Source organism: Rhizophagus irregularis, chromosome 10 (assembly GCF_026210795.1).
Source record: "Rhizophagus irregularis chromosome 10, complete sequence".
NCBI classification, from domain to species: Eukaryota; Fungi; Glomeromycota; class Glomeromycetes; order Glomerales; family Glomeraceae; genus Rhizophagus; species Rhizophagus irregularis.
In genome coordinates, this window is record NC_089438.1 from 18,400 (window position 1) to 30,681 (window position 12,282).

General features: G+C 28.2%; 6 protein-coding genes across 6 annotated transcripts; 2 read left to right on the plus strand and 4 right to left on the minus strand.

Annotated features, from left to right (window-relative positions):
• Positions 1-718: 718 nt before the first annotated feature.
• Positions 719-2,628, plus strand: OCT59_001584 (uncharacterized protein). Its single transcript, XM_025322605.2, has one exon. It carries the CDS (start codon positions 744-746, stop codon positions 2,508-2,510), a length of 1,767 nt encoding a protein of 588 aa, XP_025165884.1. The 5' UTR covers positions 719-743; the 3' UTR covers positions 2,511-2,628.
• A 336-nt stretch (positions 2,629-2,964) lies between these two features.
• Positions 2,965-3,754, minus strand: OCT59_001585 (uncharacterized protein; the record flags this gene model as incomplete). Its single annotated transcript, XM_066143933.1, has 3 exons — positions 2,965-2,995; positions 3,094-3,102; positions 3,204-3,754. The coding sequence occupies 3 exons, from the start codon at positions 3,752-3,754 to the stop codon at positions 2,965-2,967; spliced, it is 591 nt and encodes a 196-aa protein (XP_065995144.1).
• Positions 3,755-4,775: 1,021 nt separating this feature from the next.
• Positions 4,776-5,910, plus strand: OCT59_001586 (uncharacterized protein). The gene has a single exon (XM_025322603.2). It carries the CDS (start codon positions 5,020-5,022, stop codon positions 5,659-5,661), a length of 642 nt encoding a protein of 213 aa, XP_025165882.1. The 5' UTR covers positions 4,776-5,019; the 3' UTR covers positions 5,662-5,910.
• On the minus strand, positions 5,841-6,908 carry OCT59_001587 (uncharacterized protein). Its single transcript, XM_025322602.2, has one exon. It carries the CDS (start codon positions 6,818-6,820, stop codon positions 6,065-6,067), a length of 756 nt encoding a protein of 251 aa, XP_025165881.1. The 5' UTR covers positions 6,821-6,908; the 3' UTR covers positions 5,841-6,064.
• Positions 6,909-8,055: 1,147 nt separating this feature from the next.
• On the minus strand, positions 8,056-9,411 carry OCT59_001588 (uncharacterized protein; the record flags this gene model as incomplete). The annotated part of the gene is made up of 3 exons (XM_025322601.2): positions 8,056-8,703; positions 8,785-9,018; positions 9,096-9,411. The coding sequence occupies 3 exons, from the start codon at positions 9,409-9,411 to the stop codon at positions 8,072-8,074; spliced, it is 1,182 nt and encodes a 393-aa protein (XP_025165880.1). The 3' UTR covers positions 8,056-8,071.
• Positions 9,412-10,639: 1,228 nt separating this feature from the next.
• Positions 10,640-11,860, minus strand: OCT59_001589 (uncharacterized protein). Its single transcript, XM_025332883.2, has one exon. It carries the CDS (start codon positions 11,772-11,774, stop codon positions 10,782-10,784), a length of 993 nt encoding a protein of 330 aa, XP_025165879.1. The 5' UTR covers positions 11,775-11,860; the 3' UTR covers positions 10,640-10,781.
• Between the last annotated feature and the right edge of the window lie 422 nt (positions 11,861-12,282).

Here is a 12,282-nt window from a genome sequence, read left to right on the forward strand (position 1 = left end):
ATTCACTATAGAGAGGGTGAACTGCATACAGTCTACCCTCGATATACCGATATTCGATATACCAATATACTATTAAAAACTTGATATACCAATAAAATTTTATTTTCCCACTATATGTGAGGACATATAAATATCGGTATAACTTTGATATAATGATATTTTCTAAAAATTTCATATATGTCCCGACGTATCATTATATAAAGGTTTGACTGTAATATATGTATATAAATTTTTTTGCATTGAAAAGTGGCTGGATCATTTAGATCACCATCTGTATTATTAAGTCTACTATTACTAATGTAAAATTGATTCATTATTTTCTAAAGCCACTTCCATCTATCTATTTTTATGAATTCTTTTTTTTGTGACTCTATTTAAAATTCCTATATATTATTTATTTTCGTCTCCTACTTTTACATTACTATTCTTTATATTTTGTAAATCAATATTGTGCTTTACCTCCCATTTTTTAACTTTGTTCGCATCTAAAATCTTTTATTGTTTCCACTCATCTAAATAAATTTGTTCATTTCTTATTCCTTTCGGAGTAAAAAAAGATTCATTTTGATATTATTTATAAATTATTAAGATCACATGTTGTCTTCTCACTTTACATGGAAGTTTATGTTTCAGATGTGCCTAACGTAGTGGGTAACGTATCACAACATATCGTTCAGGAAATAATAATGAAAACTTCGTTGCACCACAAAAAATTCTTGACCTTATAACGAAAGAAAACAAATATGTCAAAAAATAAAGGTCGAAAAGATCAACAATGGTTTGATGAAAAATATTCGGAAGGAAAAGCTATAGTTATTACTGGTGGTAGGCGCTTAAACTTTACTGGTTCTTTAAAAATAGAAAGATTTAACAATTTAGAAAGTATTAATTTGAAGAAACTCAAGATAGCCTATTTGGAAATAAGTAAATGTTCTCAACTTAATATTACCAACTTGTCTGAACTTACCAAACTTACGAGTTTATCGGTGTCCGGTTGTCCAAAACTAATCACGCTTAATTGTTTATCAAATGGGTTAACTAGTTTGGAATTAAGTGGTTGTTATCGACTTAACAATATTGACTTATCTAAATTTACTAAACTTCAGAGTTTATATTTGAGAGGTTATCAAAACCTAACCACACTTGATTGTTCATCGACTGAGAAATTAATTAGTTTGAAAATAAGTGATTGTGTTCAACTTATTAAGATTACCAACTTGCCCAAGTCTTCTAAACTTCAGAGTTTATTCGTGATTGATTGTCCAAAACTTACTACGCTTGATTATTCAACAAATGCGTTAACTAGTTTGGAAATAAGCGGATGTACTAAACTTAAAGATATTATCAGCTTGTCCAAGGCTCCTAAACTTACGAGTTTATCTATAATTGATTGTCCAAATATAACCAAGCTTGATTGTTCATCAAATGAGAGGTTAACTGAGTTAGAAGTTAGCGATCTTACTAAACTCAATTGTTCGAATACTTCAATTAAGATATTAAGTGTTAATCTTTGTCCGAATCTCGAAACACTTGATTGTTCCAATAATAATAAGCTTGTTAATTTAGATATAAGCAACTGTTCCAAATTGGAATTTCTTGATTGTTCTAATAGTAAATTACCTAGTCTTGACATAAACAACTGCAAATTTCTGTTGAAGGAATATGAACAAGATAGTATTAAGTCTAAAATGTTTAAATATCCTCCTGACTTGAAAATTATTGAGAAGAGAATTACGAAGAATTTAATAATAGTTGGCCGTACCGGTGGTGGCAAATCCACATTATCCAATGTAATAACTGAATCTGATGTTTTTGAGGAAAGTGGGAGCTCAATTAGCGTTACTAAAAATTTTCAGAAAAAGAATTTTGAATGGAATGGGAAGAGTTTTAATGTGGTTGATACCATTGGAGTTGGGGATACTAAATTATCTACAAAGAAGGTTTTGTATAAAGTATTAGATGGAATTTTTTCCATACCAGAGGGAATAAGCCAAATTTTATTTGTGATTGATGGAAGATTCACAGCGGAAGAAGCAAAAATATTTAATATGCTTAAAGGTTCCATTTTCGACATTTTTGAAATTGGTATTCTTGATTATGTTACTATTGTGAGAACTAAATTCAGTAACTTTAAGAATAAAGATAAGTGTGAGGCAGATAAGAAACAATTGCATAATGAGAATGAAAACATTGCTAACATAGTTAGATCATGTAGAGATGTTATTTATGTAGACAATCCTCCGACTAATATTCAAATTATCGATGAAGAAGATGAAGAAACAGTTATAACCAATAAAAAAATAAGAGACAGGTCAAGAAAAATAATTTTAGACTATTTAGACAAAGCATGTCAGGTGGATTACTTCAGATTAAAAACGTGGGATCAGATACGTAAACCGATTGCCGAATATTTAGAAAGTAATTGTGAAGATGTACCACCAGAGTTAGAAAAGAATAAAGAAGTTGAGACACTTATTAAAATAACCGAATCATTTTGTACAATTACTTAAAATTGATGATTGGTAAATCAATATTTGAACTGAAGATACCAATTTATATGATTAGTGAATATTTTTTTAAGGAAAAATTAAGAAAAATAGAAATAAAATATAAAATTTATATATTTAAGAATGCGATCGTGAATGTACACGCTTTGCAATGTAATTTCGACCGCAAATTGAATAAGTGAATTGCGATTGTGATACTAAAACTTGATGATTGTATTAGAATCACGAAAAGTAATATTTGAAATAATCGATTTCGAAGTAGATAAACGGGAATTTTTAAAGTTTTAATTTAAATCAATGCAATGTTAGAATCAAAGAGTGATTAATCTGATTGACTTTGTAAAGAAGATAAGCCAGAAGAAATTCAGCTATTATATTTGGAGTGGAGAGGCTCAATTAACAATGAGCCTTGATCTGCTTCTAAACAGGATTGATATACTTTTTATCGTAATAATTTTCACGATGCAAACAATGTGAAATCTAAACAGCTGATTTAAAAAAATATTTATTGATAAAATACCATATCAAACATTAATACAAAATAAAATCAAAGAAAATGGAATATTAAGATTGCTATATTGCACACCTCAAACACCTCAAACGGGAATATAACTGTCAATTTTAGCACATAAATTATCCCACTTTTCTAATTTGTGACATGTTTTCTCCAAATGTTCTAATAGTATATTTCTTGACTGATCTCTTCTTTTTCTATTGATTCTAATTGTTTCTTCATCGTCTTCATCATCAACAAAAATACTTATCGGGGGATTGTCTACATAGACTATATTTTTACATAATTTGGCAATTGTTTTACTTTCCTTGCACAAATCTTCTTTATCTTTTTTGCACTCACTTTCATTTTTAAAGTTACTAAATTTAGTTCTCACAATAGTGATATATTCGGCAATACCATCTTCAAAAATTAATTTTCTAAATAACTCGGATAATCCTATTTTTTCCTTTATCATGAATTTTCCATCAATCACCAATAGAACTTGGTTTAACCCTTCCGGTATCAAATGGATTAATTCCCCCATTTTTTCGTATGTGACCTCTTTTCCGATAGTATCAACCACACGATATTTCGTCCCTCTCCATTCGAAATCCTTTTTCTGGAAATTTTCATTCTCGCTAATTGAGTGTTCCTCGGAATCAACAATACCGCTTAGTACATTCGCTAATGTAGATTTACCACCACCAGTTTGACCAACTATTAACAAATTCCTAGTTTTTTCTTTCCCCATTACTTCTAATCCTGGATTATTAATAGTAATTAGCCAATATAGACTTTTAATCAAATCTGTTATGTTATCAGGATAATCAAGAACTTATTTCTAGACTTATTGTAACTATTGAATCATTAAATACTGTTCGAACAGTCGAGTTCAGTAACCACAAACTTTCAGTAGCCAGTTTATCATTATAATGACTGACTGATTAGTGCTTACGAGCTTTTAAGCTTTACGTTTTAATAGTTTTTAATTTCATCTAACCCGTCCTTCTGCACGTGACGATATGCTGATATGCAATAATAAAAGTTGTGTGTCTAAACATGCATTTCGGTAGTTTTCACCCTGCATAAGGCCAGTATGAACTGCAGATTTTGCCAAAACCGTTTTGTTTTACAAAATACGTAAATACGCGCCGGTTCAAATAATATTACAGTTTTACTCCTTAATGCAATTTTCATAATGAAGATGCAATTTAATAATTTTCGTGATCCTAACTCAATATAAATATAAAAGGTAAATAAAAGATTAGTACTCGTCAAATTATATATGCATCCAGTCGGCTTTTAATTAATTATTATTTATCGTAACGAATTTGATTGATAAATTAAATATCATAGTAGTAACACTCATTGAACATTAAGAAAATATTTCCTTTAATAATGTAAAAATAATTTGATTGAAATGAATGATTTACTCCAGACATTAACGTATTAGAGATAACAATTTTTTTTAATTAGCACGGAATGTGTGCATAAGTATTAGTTATTTGCTGATCTAGTAGTATATAAATGGGTCGGATGATAACCCATTTATTAGTAAATAACTAATACTTAACAATGACAGGATTTTTTTTTTTTTAGCTGAATACACAAAGTTACCTTGACCTGTACGGACATTTGATTTGTTAATCTAATCTGGCGTTATACGTTATTTTACGCATGATATAATTCCAAATCTGGAAATCCTTTAAACATCTATAATGGATATGTGGTTAACGCCATATATATACCTATATACCGCAGATTATGATATCAGACCATTTATAATCCATTTTCAGTGAAAAACTCAAAAACAATATCATGCCAAAGAAAAATTCGAAATAGTATGATAAAAAATACTTTTATTTTAAATGTTTATGTTGTTATTACCGATAGATTTTAAAAAAGTATAATCAGTTCGGTTTGAAAAATTAAGTTTGATTTTAACTAAATTACAAATTGGAGGTCGAATATTCGAACAACAAATTAATTAAGAATAAACTTAAATATTATAAAAATATGGGGAAAGAAAAAATCAATAATTTATTAATAGTTGGTTATACTGGTAGTGGTAAATCTACGTTGGCCAATGTGTTAAGTGGTACTGATGATTTCGAGGAATATTCTAGTCAAATTTTTAAGAAAAAGGAATTTATATGGAAAGGAACTAAATATAATGTGGTTGACACTAACGGAATTGGAAAGGAAATCACTTGTGAAAAAATAGAGGAAATAATCCATTTGATACCGGAAGGGATAAGCCAAATTTTATTCGTAATTGATGGGAAATTCACAACAGAAGGAATACTTGGAAATTTCATTTTAGAAAGTGATATTGCTGATTATATCACTATTGTGAGAACTAAATTTAGTAATTTTAAAAATGAAAGTGCCTGTAAAAAAGATAGAGAAGATTTGTGTAAGAAGAGCGAAAAAATTTGCAAATTATGTGAAAATATAGTTTATGTAGATAATCCCCCGACAAAAATTGCCGTTTATGATGAAGACGATGAAGAAACAATTGAAATTAATAAAAAAAGAAGAGAAAGGTCAAAAAAAATATTATTAGAACGTTTAGAAAAAGTATGTCATAAATTAAAAATGTGGGATAATTTACGACCAGTTATATTACAATTCTTGAAGACAACCAACTACATCTAATTTTGTATTCTTGATTTACGTACTTTATCAAAAAATGCTTTTTTCTATACTGTAATTGTTTATTAGAATAAAAATTTGACATCATGATTTTAAGTGATTTATAATTAAGTCCATCTTCTCGTGTAAATTTTATTTTATTTTTTTTATTTTTATTTTTTTTTATTTATTTATTTTTTTTTCTAAAGTATATATATTAAACGGGGATTTTAGATTTCATAAGTGTAAAACTAAATATATGAATTAAACAATAAAATAATGCGGTGATATGGGAATAAAATTTTTTGCCATGCGTATAGAATGACATATTTTATAAATAGAATTTCTGAATTTTTTATTATTTAGTTATTGTCTGTTATTAGTTCTGACTTCAATATGACTTTTCATCTATTGAAGCTAGAGGAATTTAAATATCACTATCTAGTTTCCTTATAATCTTAGCAACTAGTGGATCATATGATTTTAAATGTGATTTCACTCGTTCCTCTAAATTATTTTTTGACTTATCAGACTCATACAACTTATCCCACATACTTAATTTGTATTTTTTTGAACATACTTTATTCAAATGTTCTAGGAGTATAGTTCTTGACTTTTCTCTTCTTCTACTATTGTTTCTTATTGTACCATCATCATCACTATCACCAACATAAATATGTGTTGGTGGATTGTCTACGTGGACGATGTACATGCGGGGTTTGTTAAATAATTTTTTAAAGATTTTTTTGTTTAAACTACGCAAATCTTCCTCGTCTTTTTTACACTCTTCTTTACTTTTAAAGTCTTTAAATTTAGTTCTCACAATAGTAATATTTTTGTAAATTTTGATTTTTAAAATTTCTTCTTCAATTCCACTAAGTTTTTCTATTTCTTCTGCCGTTAGTCTTTGGTCAACTACAAATAAAATTTGGCTTATCCCTTCCGGCATTGAACAGATTACTTGTCCTATTTTATTTAAAATCTCTCTTTCAACTAACTTAATTTTAATATCAACCACATGATATATTTTACCCTTCCAATTGATATCATATTCTTGGAAATCTTTTGAGTTCCTAACTGTGCGTTCATTTTCTTCGAAATGTTCATTCTCACATATTACATTAGCTAATGCGGATTTACCGGAATTAGTGGCGCCTATTATTAGCAAATTCTCTCTCGACATATTTTTTCTAAAGCATAGGTAAGAAATTTTTTTATTGTAGCTCAAAATGTGTATTACTATTACTTTTATTACAAGTAGAAATTTGTGTGACTAGTGCAAATCATAGTTAGTACTGTATTTTAAACCCTTGAGTAACCGGAGTACCAGACTAACTCGTGATGGGCTACAAGTAACTTTTATAATTTTAGATTTATTGCAAGAATGTTGTGTTGTTTTTTATTTAATAAATTAATAGTATATATGTGTAATATTAAAACAAAATTTACGTCTCATAAATATTTTATGTATGAAAGTATTGGATCATGTGGGTCTTAAATCTAACAAGCCAGAAGTTGATTAGATTCAATATTCACTTCATTATCCATTAATAATAAGTAATAGTGATAATTGTGAAGATTAAGAAGATTTCATTATTTCTTTAATTACAATAAGACTACTCATTCTGTTATGATTTAAGTGATATAAAGATTCTCAATCAATCAAGACTCTCCATCTCACAATCTTTCTTACTCTTCGGCCAAAATTAAGACTTGGCCCTTCTTATCTATTTCAAGACATCGCTTCTGTTCTTTGCTTTCTTTCATACGATTATATATATATATATTGTTCATGACTACAGGGCTTACAGAACATCTCAGCTGATAGCAAGTGCGTTAATATAAATGATTTTAAATATATATTGAAGTTTATAACTTGATATCTTACCCAAAACAACGAGACTAAGCGCTTGTGGTCAAACTTCCAGATATTTTAATAAAAAAAGAGAACGAAACAACAGTTAAGTACATGAAACAACGCAAATGACAAATCACCAAAGGATGCATATAAAGGCACCTGGAAAAACAAAACCAGAAACCACTCCACATTAAGCCATAGAACTATAGTATGGTGTTACCGAAGCAAATGTATTCAGCTATTATTTTGGGTATTCATTAAGTATCATCGTCGAAAAAGACATAATAAGGCGTTAGCACCTTCGTTTCTTGTGAATATCGAAGTATAATAGTCGCCTTAGATTTTGTAAAATGGTAGGTTTCCAAAAAAAAAGGATCTTCGTTGATCATGTATGCCTTTATGTTTTATGTGACTTAAGAGTAAAATATCGGTCGAAGATCATTCTATAAAATAGATTATTAGGATTTATTATTAATCTCACTAGAATCGACATTTTCCCAATAGCCTGACTAATAAATTCGAATATTGATAGAATTACAATGATAATAATCAAAACTATATGATATAATAAATATGTTATCTTTTATTGTTAATATTAATACTTGTTGGAGAAGTAGTAACAGATTTACTATTTTTTTGTGCTCTATACCATTTATATAACATACAGGAAAATAAAGAAATAACAATTCCACCACAAATACCACCTAAAACAGTACCAACGATTAATTTCTTATCACTAGTACCTTGAACGTTATAACCATTATCAAAACCGTTAGTTGAATTATTCGAAACCACATTACCACCTGATCCATCTAATGGTAATAAAACATCATCAATAACATACATTACACCATTTTGTAATAATATATCAGATTTTTCCACTTTTCCATTATTAACATAAATAGTATCATTTTTAACCGTAAAATGTAATTTTTTCCCAGTATCACTTGATTCTATATCCATACCATCTTTAATCTCATAAATCACCGTACCAATTATTGCATGAAGTTTTAATAAAGAAATCTTTTCAGTTGATCCTATAGATAGGATATTTGGTCTATTAAACGCATCATTTGTTGGTACGAATATAGTCATTCCTATCGTTGTATTAAAATTTGATAACAAATTTGCATTCGTGGATATATTTATAAATTGAGTTAAACCCAAATTATTTGCTGTATCAAACAATGACAAAGGAGGTAATATAACTATTGATCGAATGAGTTTTAAATTAGTTTAAACTACAAAAAGGTAAAAGAGTAAAACACAAAAGGGATATGGAAGATTACCTGAGTCAATTATATGTATAACACCGTTGGTACATACAATATCCATTTGAATAATTTTTACTGGTAAATTACTATTACCATTACTATTACCATTATTAATCGTAATATCTCCTTGTATAGATTTCATTAAATAGAGAACTTGGCCCCCATTTGGTAGATGTACTAACGACGAATCATTTAATAATGTATTTACGACTAAACTTGGCATTAAATCCTTGGATAGTATCTCTCGATCTAAAATAAATAAATAAATAAATAAATTAATTAATTAATTAATTTTATAGACTCAATATCTATTCATAGTTACTTACCGGGAACTGCGTGATATCTTATTAAATTTGAAACAAAAGCACCATTCGCATTCGTGAGGTCAATTCCTGATGATAAAAATGCTTCATTTGTTGGTGCAAATAAAGTTACAGCAACCGTTGAATTAAGTAACGTAAATAAATCAGCTAATCCTGGATAACTCAATATTTGACTTAAAGTTGATAAATTATCTGTGGTTTGAATATAACGTGCTATGGTAACTGTTTGCCCTAATGCATTGCTTATATAGTTATTGCTAAATATTATAACTAGTAATAAAAATTTTTGAATAAATTGAACCCAAGGAAAAAAATACATGACGTCGGCGTGACCAAAAGTGTAGAGTTACTGAAAATACTTGTACTTTATACTTATATCAGCAATATTTAAATATTAAAAATGACCAGATTTGGTTAACTTCCGATCATAAATTATTTAAATTATCGGAGGGTGAAAAAATAATAAATAAATTAAATCATATTCGCACTTTTAAATAATTATTTTATTTTTTTAAGATCGTAATAATTTTGATTAAAGAAAATTCTTTATTTTTTAAAAAAAAAAAATTTGAAACTACACGCTATTAATACTAAAAATATTATTTCGCAAATGTAATACAAGTCTAACTTTACAAATTGATTGCCGCAATATTTCCCGGGGCGTGAATTCGTTTACTTAATACGGCTTGGGCTGTAATCACAAAATTGGTCATAATGTACATTACGCCTTTAATATATTTATATCAATTGTTTCGATAAAGAAGAATCTAAATACTATAAATATTTGTTACCGCATGGATGAATATATGTTTGGACTGAATGAATATATATTTTTCCTTTTTACATTCTCATTTCAACTCTTCTCAAAATAATTTAATCAATTTCAAGGGGTTCTTAGAAACTTCTTGTGGCCGGAACGTTGCTCAGATGATCTATTTGTTGGGGTATGTTACCCCTCCCTGTACTCTCTTATGTACTTAAAATAGAAAAATTTTGACCCTTTCAAAGTTTTTTTTATATGTGGCGTGGCCAAAATTAATTTAAATGTAGTCTTTTAAGGAATTTTTTTATTTATAGAATGTTAAATTTTGAGTTAAGTTTTAACAAAATAAGACATAGTACACATTTACGTTATAATTGGATAATTTAGAATTTCGATTGTTGTTAATCTTTGGTTAGCGTATAGTGTATTTGATAAAGGTAATTGCGGTTTATAATACAATAAATACACATTGTATATTTAATATATAAATTGAATTCCTCGAAATAAAATTTACGAACAATGACAACTATGAAAACACCATATCAATCATCCAAACCCTGATTATATTTATTTTCTGTATTTATAGAATAATTTTGATACATGTTTCAGATTAGTTTTACTAAATATAATCAAAGTTAATTTAAATCTGCAAGTATTATTATTTACATATATATGTATATGTATTCTATTTTTAAATTAATCCGAATGTAATTTTACGGAATTAAAAATTCAATTCAGACAAATATATCTGATAAGTATTAATTCAATAAATTCACAGGTCATATAATTCGTCACGAAAAATCTTTGCATCATTTTTATTATACATTATTTTGAATAAAACATTATTATTACGAAATTATTTTACAATTTAATCATATTTCCTTATTTTATGCCTAATAATTTTACCTACTTAATTATATACGTATTTATTGTTCATAAAATTGCGGATAATTTATATCGTTAATCGTTAAAGTGTTATAATATTCTCCCAATTCATAGATTGAAGTAGACAAGGGAGCGAAGAAATTATTATTAACTTTTAATTCGTTTGTGTTTGTCGAACTTATAGGTAAAGTCGAAGTTGAAGGAGAAGACGGATTAGACCAATAATGAGAATAATCAGAAACCGGTGAAGAATTTTCCGATGAATATGTCGAAATAGATAAATCTTCTATATAAGAAAAATTTTTATCTTGTGGAGGGATTAAATATAGCGTATTTTGATTGTATCTTGGTCTCATACCAAAAATTGAATTATCTTCTAATAGCGTGAAATCGTTTCCTGTCAAAGTTGGATATGCGACGTTGACTATATCACCAATATTAGTTAAAGTGGTGGCTATAGCGGAACTGTCCGATTGTTCGTTCGAAGTATTATTTGAGGTCGAATTTACTGAGGAATTAAGAGTATGTAATTGATTATTTAAAATTTTCTTTTTTCGTCCTGAATCTTTTGTCGTATTTAACGTCTTTGTTGTAGAATTTAACATTAATGAAGAACGTGCGTTTAAATATTGTCTCTCGGTCTCACGTGCTAATTTTCGATAGGCTGATTTAATGATAGGTGGCTCTTGGCTCCAAGAATCTGCTGCCAAGGTTGAAAGTTTTGTCATTTTAATCTTATAATTATTCGCCTTGAGTTCTTTAACTAAAGCAGCTCGATAAATAAAAAATTCATTTGGCATTTTTGGATTCTTATTTTTGTGTTTTAAGAGATTGGATACTAAAGATTTAGTATCGATAGAAGGAGGAAAAGATGGTCGTTTAACAGAAATCGACTTTAAGTCATCCATATCATTGGGCTTATTACTAAAAATGTCGTTAAAACTTTTAGTATTTTCATGATTATTCATTTGATTTCCTTGAGCTTGACTCATATAAGTTTGGGAGTTCAAAGGAGTTGTTTGTGATTTGTTCATATTGTCGATTTAGTTAATATATAATTTTTCTCAAGGGAATAATTGTGATTATTTTAATTAGCACGAAAATGACATTTTAGAGAAAAAATCGTATAACATTTATAAGCAGTTTATATGGTTTATATGTCTTTATTTTTTATTATTACGCAACCGGAAATAACAAAGTATGCCGAAATTCCGATGAAAGCGTCATTGTCCGCAGTATACTGCGGTTAATAAAATCTGCAATCATTCTTATTGTTTCCCCAAACTGTTTGTACATCATTCATCAAAGGGGATCTCTTTCTCCGAATCACAACTTTTTTATGCAAGATGTTGTAATAACATGTTTTTCGGAAATCTAAACCCTATTCAAATGCTGCGTAATTATCATCGAGTGAAAGGATAATTGAATCAATACGCTTATATTGTTGGATAATAATATTTGTTTCTTCATTTATCAGGTACAGTGTGTAAATATACAATCAAAAACCGAAATTTCCAATATATCTACTTAAATTTTGCTATC

Bases quoted from the DNA above. Each gene is read 5' to 3' on its own strand.
- OCT59_001584 (XM_025322605.2), top strand. From the start codon at position 744: ATGTCAAAAAATAAAGGTCGAAAAGATCAACAATGGTTTGATGAAAAA.
- OCT59_001586 (XM_025322603.2), top strand. From the start codon at position 5,020: ATGGGGAAAGAAAAAATCAATAATTTATTAATAGTTGGTTATACTGGT.
- OCT59_001587 (XM_025322602.2), bottom strand. From the start codon at position 6,820: ATGTCGAGAGAGAATTTGCTAATAATAGGCGCCACTAATTCCGGTAAA.
- OCT59_001589 (XM_025332883.2), bottom strand. From the start codon at position 11,774: ATGAACAAATCACAAACAACTCCTTTGAACTCCCAAACTTATATGAGT.